This window comes from Glandiceps talaboti, chromosome 16 (assembly GCF_964340395.1).
Source record: "Glandiceps talaboti chromosome 16, keGlaTala1.1, whole genome shotgun sequence".
NCBI classification, from domain to species: Eukaryota; Metazoa; Hemichordata; class Enteropneusta; family Spengelidae; genus Glandiceps; species Glandiceps talaboti.
In genome coordinates this window covers 23,850,537-23,872,336 of record NC_135564.1, presented here as the reverse complement: position 1 = coordinate 23,872,336, position 21,800 = coordinate 23,850,537, and the positions used below count along the sequence as shown (strand labels likewise).

General features: G+C 38.5%; 1 protein-coding gene across 8 annotated transcripts in view; it reads right to left on the bottom strand.

Moving 5' to 3' along the window:
• Positions 1-21,800, bottom strand: part of LOC144447869 (neogenin-like) — a 281,364-nt gene that overhangs the window by 27,308 nt on the left and 232,256 nt on the right. For 7 of the 8 annotated variants that reach the window (XM_078137986.1, XM_078137991.1, XM_078137990.1 and 4 more), the window contains one exon: positions 14,046-14,132. The exons of the other annotated variant lie outside the window; for it this stretch is intronic. In XM_078137986.1, coding sequence (XP_077994112.1) covers positions 14,046-14,132 — 87 coding nt within the window. The remainder of the gene's footprint in view (positions 1-14,045; positions 14,133-21,800) is intronic. 8 annotated transcript variants of the gene reach the window in all.

Sequence of the window (21,800 nt, the reverse complement as noted above, 5' to 3'; positions counted from 1 at the left end):
GATTACAGACTAAGTTGTGATTAGTTCTTATGAGTGTAGACAGATTACAGACTCAGTTGTGATCAGTTCTTATGAGTCTAGACAGATTACAGACTCAGTTGTGATCAGTTCTTATGTGTGTAGACAGCTTACAGACTAAGTTGTGATTACTGTCAATCATGCTCTTTTAGCAAGCATGTTATTGCAGTGAAATTAGTGAACAGTGTAGCTTCGCTAATTCAAACTGCCGCTATTAATAGAGTGTGTCTAAATAATATATTCAAATGTACCGAAGTCCCCTCCAGGTACTATAGGTGTTTTGTTGTTTAAACAGCACCGCGTCATCGGTAAGGGTCAAAGGACCGATAGCATTATTTTCAACCGGAAGCCGACAATTTCTGTGGAAACAGCTTGAAAATTGACTGGGATTTAGTTGAGTTATTGCCTTGTAAAACTTGCTTGTTTGGGACGGTCAAAATTATGAATATATAATGAACATATTTGATTTAAAAATACCGCCAATGGCGTTGTAGTACAACTGTAGTTTTTAAAAATGTTTATCCATATGCTAGTCCATGCTAACAATAGGTGTTCATTTGCTGAATAACTATCCAGTTGCCTATCCCACCATGTTGCTATCTTTACGATAAATGCTATCATTTGGCTGTTGCTATGGGCGTGGTCATGTTGTTAGATATATTTGCATACATTTGTATATGTTTTTGTTCACTTGTGTATGTATTCCTGATACTGTATTTGCAATATACGTGATCATTTGGCTGTTGCTATGGGCGTGGTCTTGTTGCTAGGCAAATCTACATACATTTTTTGAATGTTTATTCAATTGTCTATTAAACCCTGTTATCTTTGTGAAATACACCAACGTTTGGCTGTTGCTATGGGCGTGGTCATGGTTACTAGGGTATTTGCATACATTTTTTGAATGTTTATTCATGTCTTTCTATTCCTGTTGTCATCTTTGCAATATACGTGATTATTTGGCTGTTGCTATGGGCGTGGTCTTGTTGCTATGCAAATTTACATACATTTTTTGGATGTTTATTCAATTGTCTATTAAACCCTGTTGTTATCTTTGTGAAATACACAACCGTTTGGCTGCTGCTATGGGCGTCGTCATGGTTGGTAGGGTATTTGCATACATTTTTTAAATGTTTACTCACTTGCTTACCAGATGATGTTGTTATTTGACCAAAATATACTGCCATTTGGTTGTTGCTAAAGGGCGTGGTCATGGTTGCTAGGGGCAATTTTGTCAAAATGTTTTGAAGAAAATCTGCAGAATAACAGTTTCAGAAACATCTCGCCAAGTTTCTGACTACTTGACCTAGTACTTTTTGAGATATAAGTTTTTGACCAAAAATGAACATTCTTACACCTAATTTGCATATCACTCATGGAATCATTGTATGCTTAATATATCTTTGTCCGTACATCCCTAGATGCATTCCCATTAAATTTCAGCCCAATCTGCTCGGTAGTTTTGGAATTATAGATTTTTAACCAAAAAGACACATTTTTAGCCCTAATTTGCATATCACTGATGGAATCATCATGTCATGAACAAATCTTACTTTCCACCCCCTTAAGAATCTTCCCACCAAATTTCGCACCAATCTGCCCAATAGTTTCTGAGTTTAATTTTTTTGACCAAAAATCACATTTTTTTGACCCAAATCACACACCCGTGATGCGATCATTTTGATTTGAACAATTTCCCAACTAGACACCCAAGGTAATGGACCCAAATATCATGGCAATCGGTTCAGCAGTCTTTGACTTTAAGTTGTTTACACACACACACACACACACACACACACACAGACAGATAGACAGACGCCGGGCGATCCCTATAGCACTACTGAACCTCAGTTCAGTTGTGCTAAAAATGCAGAAATTCTGACGATAGGGCAAGTTGTGTTCTATGGCTCTATAGTAAGTTACACTCTGGGATTTTCGTCCTACCCACTGGGATTTTTGTCAGAAAAGTACATACTTTATTCAATAGTCGTAACAACTCCGACATTTACATGATCGTCTATGCATTCATCACCTATGTCAAAATGAACACACAAGCTGTTAACGGGTTCCCTGATCAATTTACTAGAGCGGAGTTCCCACCGACCCCACAGCGGTACAAGTGTGGCCATGATCAAAGTGAAACTGTACAACGGAAAACATACAAAATGATTTGAAAATGATGTTTTAACTCATAAAGAAGGCATGCTAGCTTCACATCATAAAATATCTTCAGTATGATTGTAATATTTCTTGGAAGACAATTCGTCGTCTTATTGTATGTTTTGCTTTCCAGCATGGTACTGAGAGTTGATTGTTTTTATTTTGATTCATAACATGCATGTACCCCTGTCACAATCAACGTAAAATGACACAACACTAACTTTTAGTGCAATAGTGTTGTGTCTACTGTGACCTGGAAAATTACCTGCATCATGCCAAACACATATGTATATAGTGTCGGTCGACAACACGAGACGGTATGCGTTTACATGTCAACGATATTTGATCTGAGTTGGCTTCATTCAAGTTCGCATGAGAGTTCAAGTGGCGATATTGCAAGTCATCTATTACATTTGATGATTCTGTCATTAGGATAGCAAACTTTCCCATCGAAACATCGCGTAGGATTGTGTGGTTTGTTGATTTATGCGAGACTATATTGAATTCGGGCACATTCACACATTGGAAAGTTATTTCCATGACAATAGAGTAATGTTTACCTGAGGCTATGATAGAACAATGGGAGAAGGCAATGCCAATCTGTCTTCTTACTTGTCTGTGGTCCACCTCACCCTTGTCAGGCTAGGTGGTGATAAAGTACACATTGTGTCACCCTTGCCAGGCTAGGTGGTGATAAAGTACACATTGTGTCACCCTTGTCAGGCTAGGTGGTGATAAAGTGCACATTGTGTCACCCTTGCCAGGCTAGGTGGTGATAAAGTACACATTGTGTCACCCTTGTCAGGCTAGGTGGTGATAAAGTACACATTGTGTCACCCTTGCCAGGCCAGGCTAGGTGGTGATAAAGTACACATTGTGTCACCCTTGCCAGGCTAGGTGGTGATAAAGTACACATTGTGTCACCCTTGTCAGGCTAGGTGGTGATAAAGTACACATTGTGTCACCCTTGCCAGGCTAGGTGGTGATAAAGTACACATTGTGTCACCCTTGCCAGGCTAGGTGGTGATAAAGTACACATTGTGTCACCCTTGCCAGGCTAGGTGGTGATAAAGTACACATTGTGTCACCCTTGTCAGGCTAGGTGGTGATAAAGTACACATTGTGTCACCCTTGCCAGGCTAGATGGTGATAAAGTACACATTGTGTCACCCTTGCCAGGCTAGATGGTGATAAAGTACACATTGTGTCACCCTTGCCAGGCTAGGTGGTGATAAAGTGCACATTGTGTCACCCTTGCCAGGCCAGGCTAGGTGGTGATGAAGTACACATTGTGTCACACTTGCCAGGCTAGGTGGTGATGAAGTACACATTGCGTCACCCTTGTCAGGCTAGGCAGTGATGAAGTACACATTGTGTCACCCTTGCCAGGCTAGGTGGTGATAAAGTACACATTGTGTCACCCTTGCCAGGCCAGGCTAGATGGTGATAAAGTACACATTGTGTCACCCTTGTCAGGCTAGGTGGTGATAAAGTACACATTGTGTCACCCTTGCCAGGCTAGATGGTGATGAAGTACACATTGTGTCACCCTTGCCAGGCTAGGCTAGGTGGTGATAAAGTACTCATTGTGTCACACTTGCCAGGCCAGGCTAGGTGGTGATAAAGTACACATTGTGTCACCCTTGCCAGGCTAGGTGGTGATAAAGTACATATTGTGTCACCCTAGCCAGGCTAGATGGTGATGAAGTACACATTGTGTCACCCTTGCCAGGCTAGATGGTGATAAAGTACATATTGTGTCACCCTTGCCAGGCTAGATGGTGATGAAGTACACATTGTGTCACCCTTGCCAGGCTAGATGGTGATGAAGTACACATTGTGTCACCCTTGCCAGGCTAGGTGGTGATGAAGTACACATTGTGTCACCCTTGCCAGGCTAGGTGGTGATGAAGTACACATTGTGTCACCCTTGCCAGGCTAGGCGGTGATAAAGTACACATTGTGTCACCCTTGCCAGGCCAGGCTAGGTGGTGATGAAGTACACATTGTGTCACACTTGCCAGGCTAGGTGGTGATGAAGTACACATTGTGTCACACTTGCCAGGCTAGGTGGTGATGAAGTACACATTGTGTCACACTTTCCAGGCTAGGTCGTGATGAAGTACATATTGTGTCACCCTTGCCAGGCTAGGTGGTGATAAAGTACATATTGTGTCACCCTTGCCAGGCTAGGTGGTGATGAAGTACACATTGTGTCACCCTTGCCAGGCTAGGTGGTGATAAAGTACATATTGTGTCACTCTTGCCAGGCTAGGTGGTGATAAAGTACACATTGTGTCACCCTTGCCAGGCTAGGTGGTGATAATACTGAGATAAAAATGTATACATTCGGATGGTGACACATACAGCATACACTTTCCTGTGTTCATGGTGAAAAAAATAAACCATGCAATGTTCACAAGCCCTGATATGGCTGAACAACAAAACATATCTTATAGTGTAGTTCATATGAAGACCTGTGTAAAATTTGTTTTTAAGATGTTTACTGTTTCTTTTGAATGGTAAAAGTTATGCCATCCTTCCTTAAAATTGTTACTGTATAGTCACTACTCCATCCATGGTGCAGTAGTATGACTTATTTCTGAATACTACTCGCCCCAACTATTTTTCTCTGTAAGTTCTCCTCGTAATTTTGGCAAACTATTTTGGTCTGGGCTGGACTGTTGCATTTCTTTCTACAGATCAGGGAGGCTTCCCTTATAGCGAAGAAATGTATTAATCGCCATCTTGGTTTCCGTATGGCGACAATCCCGAGTACCTGGACTAACCTGGAAGCGAGTCATTGTCAGCCATACGGTACAGTGGTAACATCGTCCGAGAAATTGTTGCGTGTCATTATTGACAGAATTGCCATTTTCAAGTGAAAACCTGTCTTGAATTAGTATAACTCTAACAACTGAAGACATGTCAAGTTATATTTTGCAAGTTTTATCGCTATTTTGAGAAGATTTTCTCACGTACTATCGAGGCTTACTTGGACTTGGACCTTATTCCAGTTCAGCGGCAAGTTTAGCCAGTCTGATAATTCTTTCTGGTTTAGTTTACAACACTTTTGATCAAGCAGATTTTGTTGTGATGAAAAGAAATAAAAAAAAAGATCACTTCAACCATTTCGTTGTGTTTTCTTTGTGAAATTTAAGGTAATCGAACATGAATGAGTGTTACCATGTTACATATAACGTATGGCTGAGAATGACTCACTTCCAGGTAAGTCCCCCATGCATCCGGGTACTCGGGATTGTCGCCGTACGGAAAGCAAGATGGCGATTAATACATTTCTTCGCTATACTTCCTTGTCCAGGCATATGGTTTCTGACTTAAATTTGCTTGCTGGACAGTTTACTTGAACTACAAAGGTCAACCCAATTCACACCTTCTAAATCCCCCTTTGTCTTACACTATGTATTACTGATAAGACTTCAGCAGCAACACAGGCAAGGAGTTGGTTATCACCCACTGCACAAACTTAGATAGGGGCTTCACACTGAGATATTTAGAGTGCTCTAAGTGATTAAAGATTATCAGTATTAACAGTTTGTTATTTAGTCTGCTTTCACACATGCTTTGTGAGACGGTGGACCAGGCATAACATTCCATTGAAACAATGGACCTTACCTGTCAAAAGATTGGACATTTCCTAACCCCGACATTAATATTATGGAGCCTTCAAGACCCAAGAAATGTTCAGAGGTACCCCAATCCCTCAAATTAAGCAAAAGTAGAAACACATATTATGCAGAAAAGCACAGAAACAGAAGAAAAAAAAATTCAAAATCACAACAAACGCTACAATTATTGCAGCTCCCCTATCTAAAATGGCTGACTTCGATCAACTACAACGAAATGATTATATTATTTATGTTGCTGATGAGTTTTTTTTTTTACGTATTACATGTAACCCATATGGACAATATTTTTCCTGCTCAAATAAGAACTGTTTCAACCTATTCCCCTTCGATATAAACAGAGTCCAGGGATAAAATACACGTGTACAATAGTGGGGTCACACTGGGTCATTGTAACTATATTAACCAATCAAAATTCTAAACGTCATGGATAAATAATTGCATATTGAAATTTATTTACGGAGATTCAGGTTTTTAGACCACGTGGCTTTTGACATGACATCATCAGCTAAATTTGGCAACACGGAAAGTAACGTAAAACATGGATGTATCTAATACGGAGCAAAGTCAGCATGGCTTTATGGATGTTTGAAGACTTATTATCACTATAGAATAGAGCCTTAGAGGGACAGTGTTATTCAACGTTACATAATTCATAATCGGACTACTAAGCTACTGCCATGAGGATTGCTTTTGCTCCGTTACCTGTTCAAGCATGTCTGAGTTATGGCTTTAGACATGAAAACTGCACCAACAAAATCGCTGCCAGGCAGCCATATCGGATTGTATCACAACAAAAATAGATATGCACATGTATGTCATAGAACACGGTCCTAATACCAACTTTGAATGAGATCTGTTCAAGCATGTCTGAGTTATGGCTTTGGACATGGAAAATTCGCAAACAAAATGGCTGGCAGGCAGCCATATTGGATTGTATCACAATGAAAATGGATATGCACATGTATGTCATAGAACACTGTCCTAATGCCAACTTTGAATGAGATCTGTTCAAGCATGCCTGAGTTATGGCTTTAGACAGGGAAAATTAGCAAACAAAATGGCTTCCAGGCGGCCATATTGGATCGTATCATGAAACAAATTGACGTGCATATGTATGCCATTGTATGTTGCCCCTGTACCAAGTTTGAAAAAAAATCGGTCCAGGCATCTCCAAGAAATGGCTCTGGACGGACGGAACCCAATCCATAAGTCCCCATCCCGGACTTCGTCCGGTGGGACTAACAATTTAAATAGCATACTCTACAATATCAAGAACATACTCAGAAATCAAACAAGTTACCATGGTAATGTACAATCTCAAAGTTTGCCCCTTAATGTCAGTAGTTGTATTAGTATTCAAATACTATTGATTGTGTTGACCCTCCCCATTTAACCCTTTCACCACCAATTCCCGCTATTGCGGGAATGCTCTAGGGCGCCCACCAATTCCTGCTATTGCGGGAACGCCAAAGTTCACCTACCTTGCCGTTATGCCGTTTAATGGCAGCTATTGCTGCAAAAATTGCTGCCATAACTAGTTCCACACATACGTATTAGCCTTGTTTATCTAACCTGGCATTTTGAAAGCATGACAGTGAACGGTATCTGGAGTACAATCCAAATGACGAGCGATCGTAATTTTTTGTGCGTTTTTCGCTCATGAAATCGAATTTCAACATGGCGGAAGTAATTAACGGCTCTCATAACATGGCCTACGATATAAATTATGTCACTATCTTTGGATATTTCGACAGAATTTGACTCGAAATACATCGTTGAATAGAAGTATTTAGCTATGGGAACACATTGTACTTGTATGTAAGCATCAAATTCCCGCTAAGGCTGCGTGAGCTGCCGGCGGCAGTTTACGGTTGAATTTTTGAATGTCGTTCAAATTTACGCAATCTTGTGACCGTGCTGATGCCCATGCTAACGTTCTGGGGGTAATTTTGGGCCATATCGTGGATTATTTTGGTTTTATTTCTTTTTGTTACGGCTCAATAATGACTTGTATTTGTATTAGCTCAGTGTGTAGAGGTCAGTGGAGGGAAACTTAGTCATGATATGGGCGATTTTCCGATCAGATTTTTTACGCGAGTTTTTCAATGTAAAATTCAAATTTCAACATCGCCGAAGCAAAATCTGTCTCCCCTAACATCGTTTGCAATGTAAATAAAGGTGCTGTTCGTAGAAATTTCCACTCAATTTTGACTATGAATACGATGTTTTGTACAAGGAGATGGCTGAGTGAACTCGATGCAGCATATGGAAGGATCAGATTATCGCAACGTAACTTCAAAGTCCCGACTGCATATTTGCTTTTGTGGGTAAGCATGTTGGCAAAAAGCGCCACTTTGGCGTCCCGATTCGGACTCCTAAACTACCAACTTGGGGGCATTTTTTTTACTGATTTTGAGCATAAATTTGGTGATAATTTTTCGTTGTTCTGTCAAATAATGATATATAATTAAACAAGTCATTGAGAATGACATAGTCCCCGCTATAATTGGGTTTTAAGGAATTATCACTACTCTGATCACGCAACAACATTTGTGAACCTAAAACAAACAGACTTAGATATGTTGTGTGTGCTTGTTGGACATGGAATATGCCTCCAACAATAAAGGATTGGTTGGGTATGGGGGATCATATCACGATGAAAATGGAGTCTGAATTATGGCTTTGGACATGGAAAATTCACAAACAAAATGGCTGCCAGGCAGCCATATTGGATCGTATCACGACGAAAATGGATATGCACATGTATGTCATAGAATACTGTCCTAATACCAACTTTAAATGAGATCTGTTCAAGCATGGCTGAGTTATGGCTTTGGACATGGAAAACTCACAAACAAAATGGCTGGCAGGCAGCCATATTGGAAAATGGATATGCACATGTATGTCATAGAACACTGTCCTAATACCAACTTTGAATGAGATCTGTTCAAGCATGTCTGAGTTATGGCTTTGGACATGAAAATTCACAAACAAAATGGCTGGCAGGCAGCCATATCGGATCGTATCATGACAACAATGAATATGCACATGTATGTCATAGAACACTGTCCTAATACCAACTCTGAATGAGATCTGTTAAAGCATGTCTGAGTTATGGCTCTAGACAGGGAAAATTCGCAAACAAAATGGTTGCTAGGTGGCCATATTGGATCGTATCATAAAAAAAATTGACGTGCATATGTATGCCATAGTATGTTGCCCCTGTACCAAGTTTGAAAAAAATCGGTCCAGGCATCTCCAAGAAACAGCTGCGGACGGACGGACGGACGGACGCACGGACGCACGGACGGACAGACGGAACCCAATCCATAAGTCCCCGTTCCGGACTTCGTCCGCGGGGACTAACAAACTGATTTTTCAGAAGGTATTGGGGTGACGACTTCAGATATTTTTGTCCCTTTGATTGCCGGTGTGGGGCTGACTATTGCGTCATAATCGGATTACTGAGCCGTTAATTATTTTCATTCAAATTTATTACGACTGAAAATAACATTTTCTGACAAATTTTCGCCGATTTTGACCATTTAACCAGTATACAGAAGTTTTGTAGGAACATAAATGTTGGTATTTGAATTTTGTTTGTAATATAAATATTTTGTTTATTTGTGATATGTCAATAAATAAACAACCTATGTTTGTTTTATTAATATTTTATTACTTTAATCCATATTTCGGTTGTGTGTGTAATATTTGAATGTATGTATTTGCAACTATGATGTAGAAAATTTATTTTCCATTCAAATGATACCTTATTTTTAAAAAATAAGCAACTCTAAGTAGTTTTATATCAGTTTGATTACATAACACTCACTCAGCACATTATGTTAGTGAGGGGGCTGGTGGAGAAGAAACAATCCCATGAGGCCAGTGGTGGTGAAAGGGTTAAGGGAACTAGATACATTGTGATAACTGTGGTGTTGACAACATTATGTTGCGTAAATATCCCCAGTGGCATGAGTGGGATCTGTAAGTAGGGTTTCAAAGATAGCGGCACTGTGGGAAATCAAAACACTTCTCTGCCCTGTACTAAGCGTCATTGATACTCTTTCAAATTCCATGTTTATTTCCTCCGCCAACTTTGACAGATGAAGAGTCTGTGTAAAACAAACTGGATTTGTACATTGTAGTAGTGTACATGTTGATTTTGAAGTTCTGGTTTTGGTCTTAGTTTTAAACTGTCAGGAGTGTCTCATAATTCTTGCTGAACCATTGCTGGTTATAGCCTATGTATTAGCTTGGTATTACTAATAGTGACTGTAGTAGAACTTGAAGTGTGTCCTGCATGTAGTGAGTATCTGTTGCCATTACCGTGTTGCTTCATGCTTGACAGTATGCCGCAACATCAAACTTAGGGGCTGTGTCATGTTAAAACTGACACACAAGAAAAGTAATTTCTTTGTTCTAATTTAAACCCCCTCCCCACAAAAAAAACACAAAATAGAAAAATGAACAACCTGTCCTACATGTATGTTTATATCATATACATGTACCATTACATTGATAAACACAACAAACTCTAATTGCAATTCAAATTGTAAAACATTTTACTGTCTCTGCAAAACATAGCTTCAACTGGAAATTGTATTTACCAGTTCTCATGCTTTTTAGCCTTCAAGTTGTTTCTGTCGAGTCGTATTTATTCGCATGTTTCCATAATATATACACATTGATTTTGACTGACGCACCACGACAGTGATGAACACGTTAATGGCGGCTTTCACAGTCATGCATGTTTCAACTATCACTTCAAAACATCCAAAAATCTGTTTGGAATTACTAAAGTATTGCAGAATAATTATTTCAGGCGATCAAACTTTTTGGTTTTCACGTTAATAGAAGGATTGAATCAACATCAGTCAACCGATCAACTTCTTGTTAGTGCTGAAATCAACGTTTGCAATACTAAGCTATCTACGACAATTTAGTCCAAGTTTAGAGGTCACGTCAAACATGTGACATCTCATCGGTAATTTCCGGATTTACATTTGTATTCGTTTCAGTTTATACCCAAACGTGGCCTTACTTAGAACCTTCGCGTAGGTGCATTTTAGCGACATCCTCTCCATAGTCTATTCAACTCAATACCTATCATGAATGTCCTGTAAGTGTTGCTACTGTGATTGAACAATCGGCTTGTATCACCCTTTCGTAATTTTTGTTGACAAGATCACATGCCGTTACGCATGAATTATAGAGTGCAGTGTTGTTGTTTATATTTGCGTACAATGGACCTCATTGTGTCTAAACAGCTAACCCGTCTAGAATTTGGCATCAGGTAATCCTCAAAGCTATGTCGCATTCAGGACGTATTTCTCATGTGGAAGTTTGATGAAAGATTTTTACATAATGCATGTATAAGCAGATCCACGGGAAAACACAAAAAATACCACCAATGGCGTTGTAGCCATCTGTATGTTAAAAAAAAATGTTTAACCATATAAAGCTAGCTATAAGCTAGTCCATGCTAACAATAGGTGTTCATTTGCTGAATCAAGTTGCCTATCCAACCATGTTGCTATCTTTGTGATATTCGAGATCATTTGGCTGTTGCTATGGGCGTATTGTTGTTGCTAGGCAAATTTACATATATTTTTTGAATATTTATTCAATTGCCTATTAATCCTCGGTTATCTTCACAATATATGTGATCATTTGGCTGTTGCTATGGGCGTGGTCTTGTTGCTAGACACATTTGCATACGTTTTTTTGAATGTTTATTCATTTGTCTATTAATCCCTGTTATCTTTGTGAAATACACCACCGTTTGGCTGTTGCTATATGCGTGGTCATGGTTGCTAGGGTATTTGCATACATTTTTTGAACGTTTACTCACTTGCATACCAGATGATGTTGTTATTTGACCAAAATATACTACCGTTTGGTTGTTGCTAAGGGCATGGTCATGGTTGCTAGGACCAATTTTGCCAAACTGTTTTGAAGAAAGTCTGCAGAATAACACTTCTAGAAATATCTCACGAAGTTTCACACTCATTGACCAAGTACTTTTTGAGATAAAAGTTTTTGACCAAAAATGAACATTTTTACAACTAATTTGCATACCACTGTTGGAATCATTGTATGCTTAATATTTCTTCGTCCATACATCCCTAGATGCATTCCCATTAAATTTCAGCCCAATCTGCTACATGGTTTCGGAATTATCGATTTTTGACCAAAAAGACACATTTTTAGCCCTAATTTGCATATCACTGATGGGACCATCATGTCATGAACAATTCTTAGTAAAAACACCCTGAAGAATGTTTCATCCAAATTTCAGCCCAATCTGCCCAGTAGTTTTTGAGTTTAAGGTTTTTGACATTTTTTGACCCAAATCACAAACCCGTGGTACGATCATTTTGATTTGAACCATTTCCCAACTAGATACCCAAGATAATGGCCCCACCAAATATGATGGCAATCGGTTCAGCGGTTTTTGACTTTAAGTTGTTTACACACACAGACAGACAGACAGACAGACTCCGGGAGATCCCTATAGCAGTACTGGACCTCATTTCAGTTGTGCTTATTAATAACTCTTACCTATGTTAATTGCTACTTCAGTAAAGACAACTGCAGAACTAATCATGAACAAATAAAAAAATATATATTAAATTTGTATTGAACCATGTGTATAACATGTATGTGATAGCATTACAATAACAGTATAATACTCTATCGAGATTTTCGTGCTCAAAACGTTCGACATTGTTGTGGGTGAACGTAAAAACAGGATGCCATTTTTTAAACGGTGATTTTACTCCGAAGACACCTGAAGTTTGTTGATCATCCCCTGCAGTCTGTTCATGAATAATTTAAGCGTTAATCCATTTAACGGAAACTTGGCGAAAGTGGATTAGTTTTACACCGGTGTCCTTCATGCCAAACAATGTATCAATGAACTGTACACTATCCTTCTGAACAATAGATCCATGCACATACATATTATATGCCTCAAATGAGACATAGATGTGAAATAGTCATTATTGCTGTTGACAACAATAGACCAGATTTAAACTGAATGCCTCCCGTAAGGGAATCACTAATTATGCAAATAACTCATTAAACTAAAAAAACTATGGTAACAGGCTTTGTTTTTTGGACAAGCGTGCTTTCTTAGGTTAATGTATGTAAGAGTGCATGATACTGCTTAATTACTGAATATCATTCATTATTCAAAATACTCATTAAAGGAAAAAGTTGTAGCAACAAACTTCATAGGTGCGTATTATTATGGTTGATGTACATATCATATTATACGAAATTTGAAGCTTGCATTTTTAAGATACAACCTAGTTACCTAAAATCATTAATTATGCAAATTTTTCATTAAAACTAAGCTATATAAAAGATTTTATAGGACATATCCGCTTTGTTATGGTTAACGTATGTACTAAATTGTATTGAAATTGAAGTATGCAGTCTTAAGATATAGCCTAATTACCGAAAATCATTAATAATGCAAATTATTCATTAACACTGTAAGGTACATCAACTAACTTTATAGGGACATACACAATTTGTTATGGTTAATGTATGAAGTGAATTGTATTGAAAGTGAAGTATGCAGTCGTAAAATATAGCCTAATTACCAAGAATCATTAATTATGCAAATTATTCATTAACACTGTTACACCAACAAACTTGATAGGACATATGTGTTTTCTTATGGTTAACGTATGTACTAAGTTATGTTGAATTTGAAGTATGTATTCTTAAGATATAGCCTAATTACCAAAAATAATCAATTATGCAAATTATTCATTAACGCTGTAAGATACATCAACGAATTTTATAGGACAAATGTATGTTGTTATGTTTAATGAATATACTAAATTATATTGAAATTGAAGTATGCAGTCTTAAGATATTGCGTAATTAGTTGATTTCATTAATATGCAAATTTCTCTAATTAAACATTGACAGATCTGGCTCAAAACCTAATCAGGTCTAGCTATTACCCTAAAGATTATATATCCCAAATTTTATTACAATTGAGCCAGCCAATTTTTAGAAAATGATGACACAGACAGACAGACAGACAGACAGACACACAAACACACACAGACACACCTTCCCCTTTTAATACCTCCCGTACCCTTACGGGAGGTAAAAACCATGAAATAGGGAGAGGGAGGGGATTGGCACTACAGTGTAACAAAGATAAAAAGAAAAAAGGAAGGAAAGACAAATTACCTGAACTGCTCAAAGTCATAAAACCAGGTCTTTCCAAAGATTTTGATCTGGTCATAGGATAGTTAAACTGGGTCTTAACACGGAACTCTAAATGTGAAATAAAATAAAAAGAACAAAAAATCCAAATAAACACATCATGCCATGCAACATGCAAACATAAAATCGACGATATACACATTTAAAATGTCCAACAGCCCTCAGTCATACTGAAACAACCCCTCCCCCCTCCAAATAATAAATACTGCAAATGTCTGACACTAGAATTTTCACTTGGGTATGAAACATTGTATGTAATCTCTGTGACACTGTGCTTTATTTTGGGTAAAATAGTGCCAATGTCATTGCAACACAACTGTATATTGTATGTGTTAATCAAAAAATGTTTATATACACCATAATTGTACTGTTGTTTCCTAGGAAAGCTGAAATTATTCAATCTAAATGTCCACAGATAAAATAAACTTTTGAAACACTCAAAGTTTGTGTACAGCTACATGTAGGCATCATGTCTGTCTGATTAGTATAGTCTGATTTTATAAATCAGGCTATACATGCAGAAAGGCTGCATCATATTCAGTTAAACTTGTTACATCTATGGATCATACAAAGATATAAAAGCACTAAAAGTCGTTAACTTGTGTCAAGTTAATTAAGGGCTAATTTGCTTAATTAATAAATGTTTGTAACTCAGGTTATGCATCCAGAAGTGCTTTATGTGATTTATAAAAATCATGAATTATGCAAATTAGCATTAATTATGCAAGCCACTCCCACCAAAAACTAATCAGTGTTAAGTTAAAGCCTGACAATACCACATAGTAAACTGGAGAACATTTGCTTCAGTACTTTTGAGATATCAGTGGAACAAAATTTCTGCACAGACAGACACACAGACAGCGCCACAACATCATCTCCCCATACGAGAGCTAAAAACATGATAAAAGTAATGAATTTGTCACTTTCAATGGTCGCTGACATTTTGACTTGAAAACGAGATTGGAGGCTCTTGTGGCAGGCCAGAATTAAACGTTATTAAGTGGAGTTCTATGGTTGCTAGGATGAAAATCGTCAATTATGGTCTTCAGCTACCGAGTATATCAGTGGAAGCAAAGAAGACAGAGAAAAGGTACAAAAGAAACCTAGGAAGAAATTTCTGTGGCAATTGATACCTCAAAAAGGCAATGAATGTATTTTCACATCATGTAAGTGGTCTGTGATATTGCAGGGAATTGCTGAATTTCAGTAACTGAACCTGAAGAGCCAGGTCTAGGTCAAAGCTCAATGTCTAAAAGAAAGTTTAAAACTGGCAACATAGGGATAGACACTTTAATGTAGTCTCCAGGTATTAACATTTTTTTTTTGTTAATTGATACATTATGATTGTTCACTACAAATATGGCTGCCATTGAGTAAAAAATCCTGCCAATGGCGTTGTAGCACAACTGTAGTTTATAAAAATGTTTATCTATATGCTAGTCTATGCTAACAATAGGTGTTCATTTGCTGAATGACTATCCAGTTGCCTATCCAACCATGTTGCTATCTTTGCGATATACGCGATCATTTGGCTGTTGCTATGGGCGTGTTCATGTTGATAGACATATTTGCATGCATTTTTTAATGTTTTTGTTCAATTGTGTATGAATTCCTGATATTATCTTTGCAATATATGTGATAATTTGGCTGTTGCTATGGGCATGGTCTTGTTGCTAGGCACATTTGCATACATTGTTTTGAATGCTTATTCATTTGTCTTTCAATTCCTGTTATCTTTGCAATGTACTTGATTATTTGGCTGTTGCTATGGGCGTGGTCTTGTTGCTAGGCAAATTTACATACATTTTTTGAATGTCTATTCAATTGTCTATTAATCCCTGTTATCTTTGTGAAATACACAACCGTTTGGCTGCTGCCATGGGCGTGGTCATGGTTGCTAGGGATATTTGCATACATTTTTTGAATGTTTACTCACTTGCCTACCAGATGATGTTATTTGACCAAAATATATTGTCATTAGGGTGTTGCTAAGGGTGTGGTCATGGTTGCTAGGGCTGATTGTGTCAAAATATTTTGAAGACCTGCAGAATAACACTTCTAGAAATATCTCACCAAGTTTCAGTCTCATTGACCGAGTACTTTTTGAGAAATTTTTGACCAAAATTCACATTTTTACACCTAATTTGCATATTACTGATGAGATCATTATATGCTAAATATTTCTCTATCTTTACACCTACAGATGCATCCCTCTTAAATTTCAGCCCAATCTGCTGAGTAGCTTTGGAATTATAGGTTTTTGACCAAAGAGAGACATTTTTAGCCATAATTTGCACATTCCTGAGGGAATCATGTCATGTACAAACCTTAATTTACCCACAGCTAAGAATGTTCCCACCAAGACATTTTCATTTGAAGAATTTCCCAACTAGACACCAGAAGTAACATTACCACCAAATATCAAAGTAGTTTTTGACTTTAAGTTGTTCACACACACACACACACACACACACACACACACACACACACACACACACACACACACACACACACAGACAGACAGACAGAAACTACGCCATGCCTATAGCACTACTGAACCTTATCAGTTCAGTTGTGCTAAAACATGATATGGACACCAAAAGTAATGCATGTGTATGTTTATCTGGTTCTGCATTATCTATAGACATGATCTAAAAGACATTAGCAACACATAATTACAATACCAGATTTAAACTGAATACCTTCCCTGTAAGGGTAATATTGAGCTTTTTGTTCCAACACATAATAGTTGCTGGACTGCAACAATCTCTCTTACGTAGGCTATTAGTACATGATATACCCCTGAATTGGCAAAGGGTATGCCAAACTATAAGAAATCTGAAATGACTTTGTGCTATCGATCTATGTATGTACATGTAGTGGAACAGGTGTAATGGCTTTTGAAATCAAATTATTCAAATTTACTGGGATACACATACATCCGACAGGCATACAGACATACATACATTTACCCATGCATACAGCACAAATGTGTGGATTGCTTATTGGTATCATTTGAATTTTAGCTCTATATCTGTGATTTTTGAAGTCAGCAAATTCTCTGGCATGATTGCTTGCAGATGCGATCTTATGGCCAACTACATCATGTAATGTGAAGCTTTTATAGAACGTTGTAGCATAGCTCTCACCACAGTAGGAGTTTTAATAAAGGCCAACAAAAGAGAATGAATTGTTACTGGTCACAGTGCATCACTGAAATGCCCCCACTTCGATCTTTTTTCCCCCCGTGTTTTTCCAGCCAATGTAGTCTGCAGATAATAATAATAATAATAATATATTTATTGCCATTGTGCATCATTAAAAAAAAAAATACACTAGGAAAATGTTGCGATGTCGCTCAGAACAAACAACCTACAATCCATACAAGACAACACCAAAACATGAGACAAGAGTAAAACTGTTAAAACTATGCAAGTTAATTAAAAGATTATCATGACAGTGACTGAACTGCGCGTGGGAAGAAACTGTTGCTAAAACGTACCGACATGACTTTTAAGGATCGATAGCGGCGGCCAGAAGGGAGCAACTGAAAAAGGTCATTTGTGGGATGCGAACTGTCAGTAGCAATAAGAGAGGCTCTGTGGATAATTCGTTGGTGGTAGAGATTTTCAAGACATGGCAAATCTGTGCCAATTATTTTCGATGCAGTGGCCACGATCTTGTTCAGCTTCAATTTATCACTTTTGGATGCGGCTCCAAACCAAACTGTTATCGATAAAGTTAGTAAACTTTCAATAACTGCTCTATAGAATTGAACCATTATACTTTTGTTGATTCCAAACTTTTTTAACCGCCTCAGAAAGTAAAGACGTTGCTGTGCCCTTTTCAGGATGTTATCAGTATTCTTATCCCACTTTAAATCATCCAAAAAGATAGATCCTAGGAACTTGAAGCTGTTCACAATTTCTATGGGGTTGCCGTTGATTGCAAGTGGTTCTAGCTGGGATTTGTTTTTCCGGAAGTCAATGATCATTTCTTTTATTTTTGAAACATGGAGATCAAGGTTATTTTCTGAGCACCAGCTAACAAGATTATTAACTTCATTGCGATATGCACTTTCATCTGAGTTCTCAATAAGACCTTCCACAGTAGTATCATCCGCGAACTTAATTATTGATGTACTTGGTTGACTGGAAACACAATCGTATGTGTACAATGAATATAGAAGTGGGGACAGAACACACCCTTGCGGTGAACCTGTATTAAGGACAGTTGACGAGGACACATTATTGCCGATTTTGACAATTTGAGGTCTCCTCAATAGAAAATTGAGAATCCACAAATTAATCGATTGGGGAAAACCTATTTCTTGAAGTTTCTCTAGTAATTTGAATGGAAGAATTGTATTAAGAGAACTATTAAGATAATAGTGTTTTAAACAGACCACCTTGCAAGGCACACCTGTAGTAACAAGCATATTTATTGACACCTTGCACTGTTTAGTTTACTATTGTATAGGAATCAGGTGTTAATCTGTGTTATCATGTTTTTTGTTGTACTACTTGTCTGGTTGGTGAGCGTGGGAAAGACAAGGGGACTAAGCTAGTTTATCTCTGTTAATATTGGTCTGACACTTGTGGCTTTATATGGCCTGCTCTGGTCTGCTCTTAGCACTCTGCAAGGGAACAGCACAGCAGTTGCCTTACTCCTTGGCATGCAGAACTAGCTTTCTCTCCGTGTTGTGCAATAGTAAGCACTTTGACACTTCACTCCTTAAGATGGCCAGCAATACTACTACCGAGGTAGCACAATCACCACCAACTTCAGATTCAGAAGATTTCTCTTCTTGGGCTAGTCGCCACCATCTTACAACAGAGACAATAGAGATCCTGCAGAAGAAACAATGTGACAGTGTGCTGAAGAGGACCTAAAGACTCTAAAACTCAGTCTTGGGCAACAGAAACTGCTTGGTGCTACAATTGCAGACCTGATAAGTCAACCAAACCATGGGTCGCCACTTCACCACAGTGCAGCTGGTCCACAGGAGCCGACGGAGAAGTCCCCTGACAACTTACCAACCGTTTTGGATCATCTCAGTAGGATGTCCTTGCCTGCCTGGGAACAGCATGCTCGCCAGACCAGAAGCACCACCACAGAAGTGCATAGTGCGCGCAGCCACCATGCCATCCATACCAGCAAATTTGCAGAGGATGGATCAAGACCCACTCATGTATCTCCAACTAAACAGAGGTGAGAAACCACTGGAAATAGTTGATTTCGTGGTCACAAACAATGTAATGGACAATGAACAAATTTTAGCACATTCCAATGGGTCGCAAGTCATTTTAAAGTTACAGAACCCTAGGAAAACTCGTTTAGAAGATGTTTCCTTTTCTCAGTGGTGTGCAGCCAATAGTCGCATTTTGCACACACTAATTATGAATGGGTTATTAAGCTCACAGGGTATTCACCAATACTTAGTCTACACTGTAAAAATCTGTGAATTAGCAGAGAGATACACTTGGCTTTCAGTGTTGCAGTATGACAGGGGCTACAAGCTAATTATAAATTTCCGTGGGGTAGTGATTCACAACATCTGAGCAATACCAAACTGCTCCCTAAGTTTTTTAGTAGGAATAATGAGCATTTGAAAATTAAGAGCACCCACCTTGCACCAAATGGTACTGAAATTTGTCACAATTTCAACAGCAAATTTGGATGTAAATTTATGAATTGTAAATATGTCCACTGCTGTCTTGTACCCAATTGTGGTAAATCTCACCCTCAATCAGAGCATCCAAAAAACTAAGTACATTCCTCGGAGTCTCCTTCTTTAACTGATTTTTTACCAAATTGGGAGAGGGAACTTAGTGATGATCCAGACCGAGATTTCCTTTTAGCAGGCATAAAAGATGGCTTTCACATTGTTGATGATACTGATCAAGTTTTCAATAAGGCTGAAACTGATAATTATCTCTCGGCTACTAATCCAGCTGCTCATCCCATAGTTGAAAAACAGATAATTAATGAAGTGATTCATGGCCACTATGTACCTGTTTCTTCAAAGCCACCCGTCATTAGTGCTCTAGGGGCCATTCCAAAAAATGACAAAGAATTTCGTATTATACATGATTGTAGCCGTCCCCCAGGTAATGCTCTTAATGATTATGCTTCGGATCAACCTTTCCGCTATCAGACCTTGCATGATGCTTTAAATATGATTGGCCCTAACTATTATATGGCTAAGGTGGATCTCAAGAGTGCCTATCGCTCAGTTCGTATTCATCCAGCTGATTTTGATGCAACAGGTTTGAAGTGGAATTTCTCAGGTAAAAGGGGGTGTGTTTATATGCATGATACTAGGTTGCCCTTTGGTGCAAAGCACTCCCCTTTCATTTTTAATAAGATCACACAGGCAGTTAAGCGTATGATGATTCGTAGGGGTTTTGATCTTATTGTAGTTTACTTAGATGATTTTCTTATTATTTCTGAGGATTATTATGCATGTCAATTGGCTCTCAACACTCTCCTCCGATTACTTCGTCAATTAGGTTTTAGTATTAGCTGGCAGAAAGTTGAGGGTCCATCTCACAAACTTGTATTCCTAGGAGTGGAAATTGATAGCACACAGGGTATAATAGCTTTACCTAAGCCAAAACAGCAGGAATTTTTGCAACTTCTGCAGCTCTTTTTATGCAAAAAGAGAACGACTAAACGTCAATTGCAACAATTAGCAGGCAAGCTTAATTGGGCAGCACAGGTGGTCCATGGGGGTAGAACTTTCCTTCGAAGGATCCTTGATGCGATTAGCAAGCTAAAAAGCAGTGATCATAAGTGTAGGCTCTCCAGTGAATTTGCTAAAGACATACACTGGTGGATTCATTTCCTATTCCCATTTCAATGGCCGATCATTTTGGTTTAGCCCTATCCCTGAAACAGATATGGGAATGGATGCTTCCAATACAGGGGCAGGGGTGTTCTACCTGGGTGACTGGCAATACCTTAACTGGCAAGTCAATTGGCCAGCTACAGCAAACTTGCATATTAATTATAAGGAAGTATTGTCATTCCTTGTTGCAGCAAGGCGTTGGGCTCCTTGCTGGTCTAACAAACTTGTTCTAGTATACACTGATAGTACTACAGCTATGGCAATATTAAACAAAGGCACCTGTCGGAATTCTTTAGTCATGCAGGCTCTGAGGGACTTATTTTGGTTGTCAAATCAGTTCAATTTCAAGTTCAAGGCCATCCATATTCCAGGTGTTGATAACCATATCCCTGATGCAATCTCTCGTTTGCACGAACCCAACAAATTTCTACATTTTGAACATCTTTACATCCAGTACATGAGAAATGCCTATGGGTGGGACTTCCCCCTTGATATCCTTGGCCATCTCTCTGATGGCTGTCTCCAAACTTTATATCCGCAGATCCTAAAGTGGCAGCTCGAGAGGCATGTCTAGATCAACGTGTGGCCCAATTCCAAGCTGCAGTTTTTGCTGCATCCACAAAACGTTCTTATCAGTCGCACGGGAATTCTTATTTACAGTTTTGCACCTCCATGGGATACACACCTGTCCCAGTTAGCAACCAGGTCATTTGCCGCTACATAGCTTTTTTGTCTCAGAAACTCTGTTTCACGTCTATCCGGCAATATCTGAATATTATTAGGCTTATTCATTTAGAGTCTGGTTATTCCAATCCGCTTTCGGACAATTGGGTTGTTAGTTCTATCTTAAAAGGGGCCCGTCGTACCCT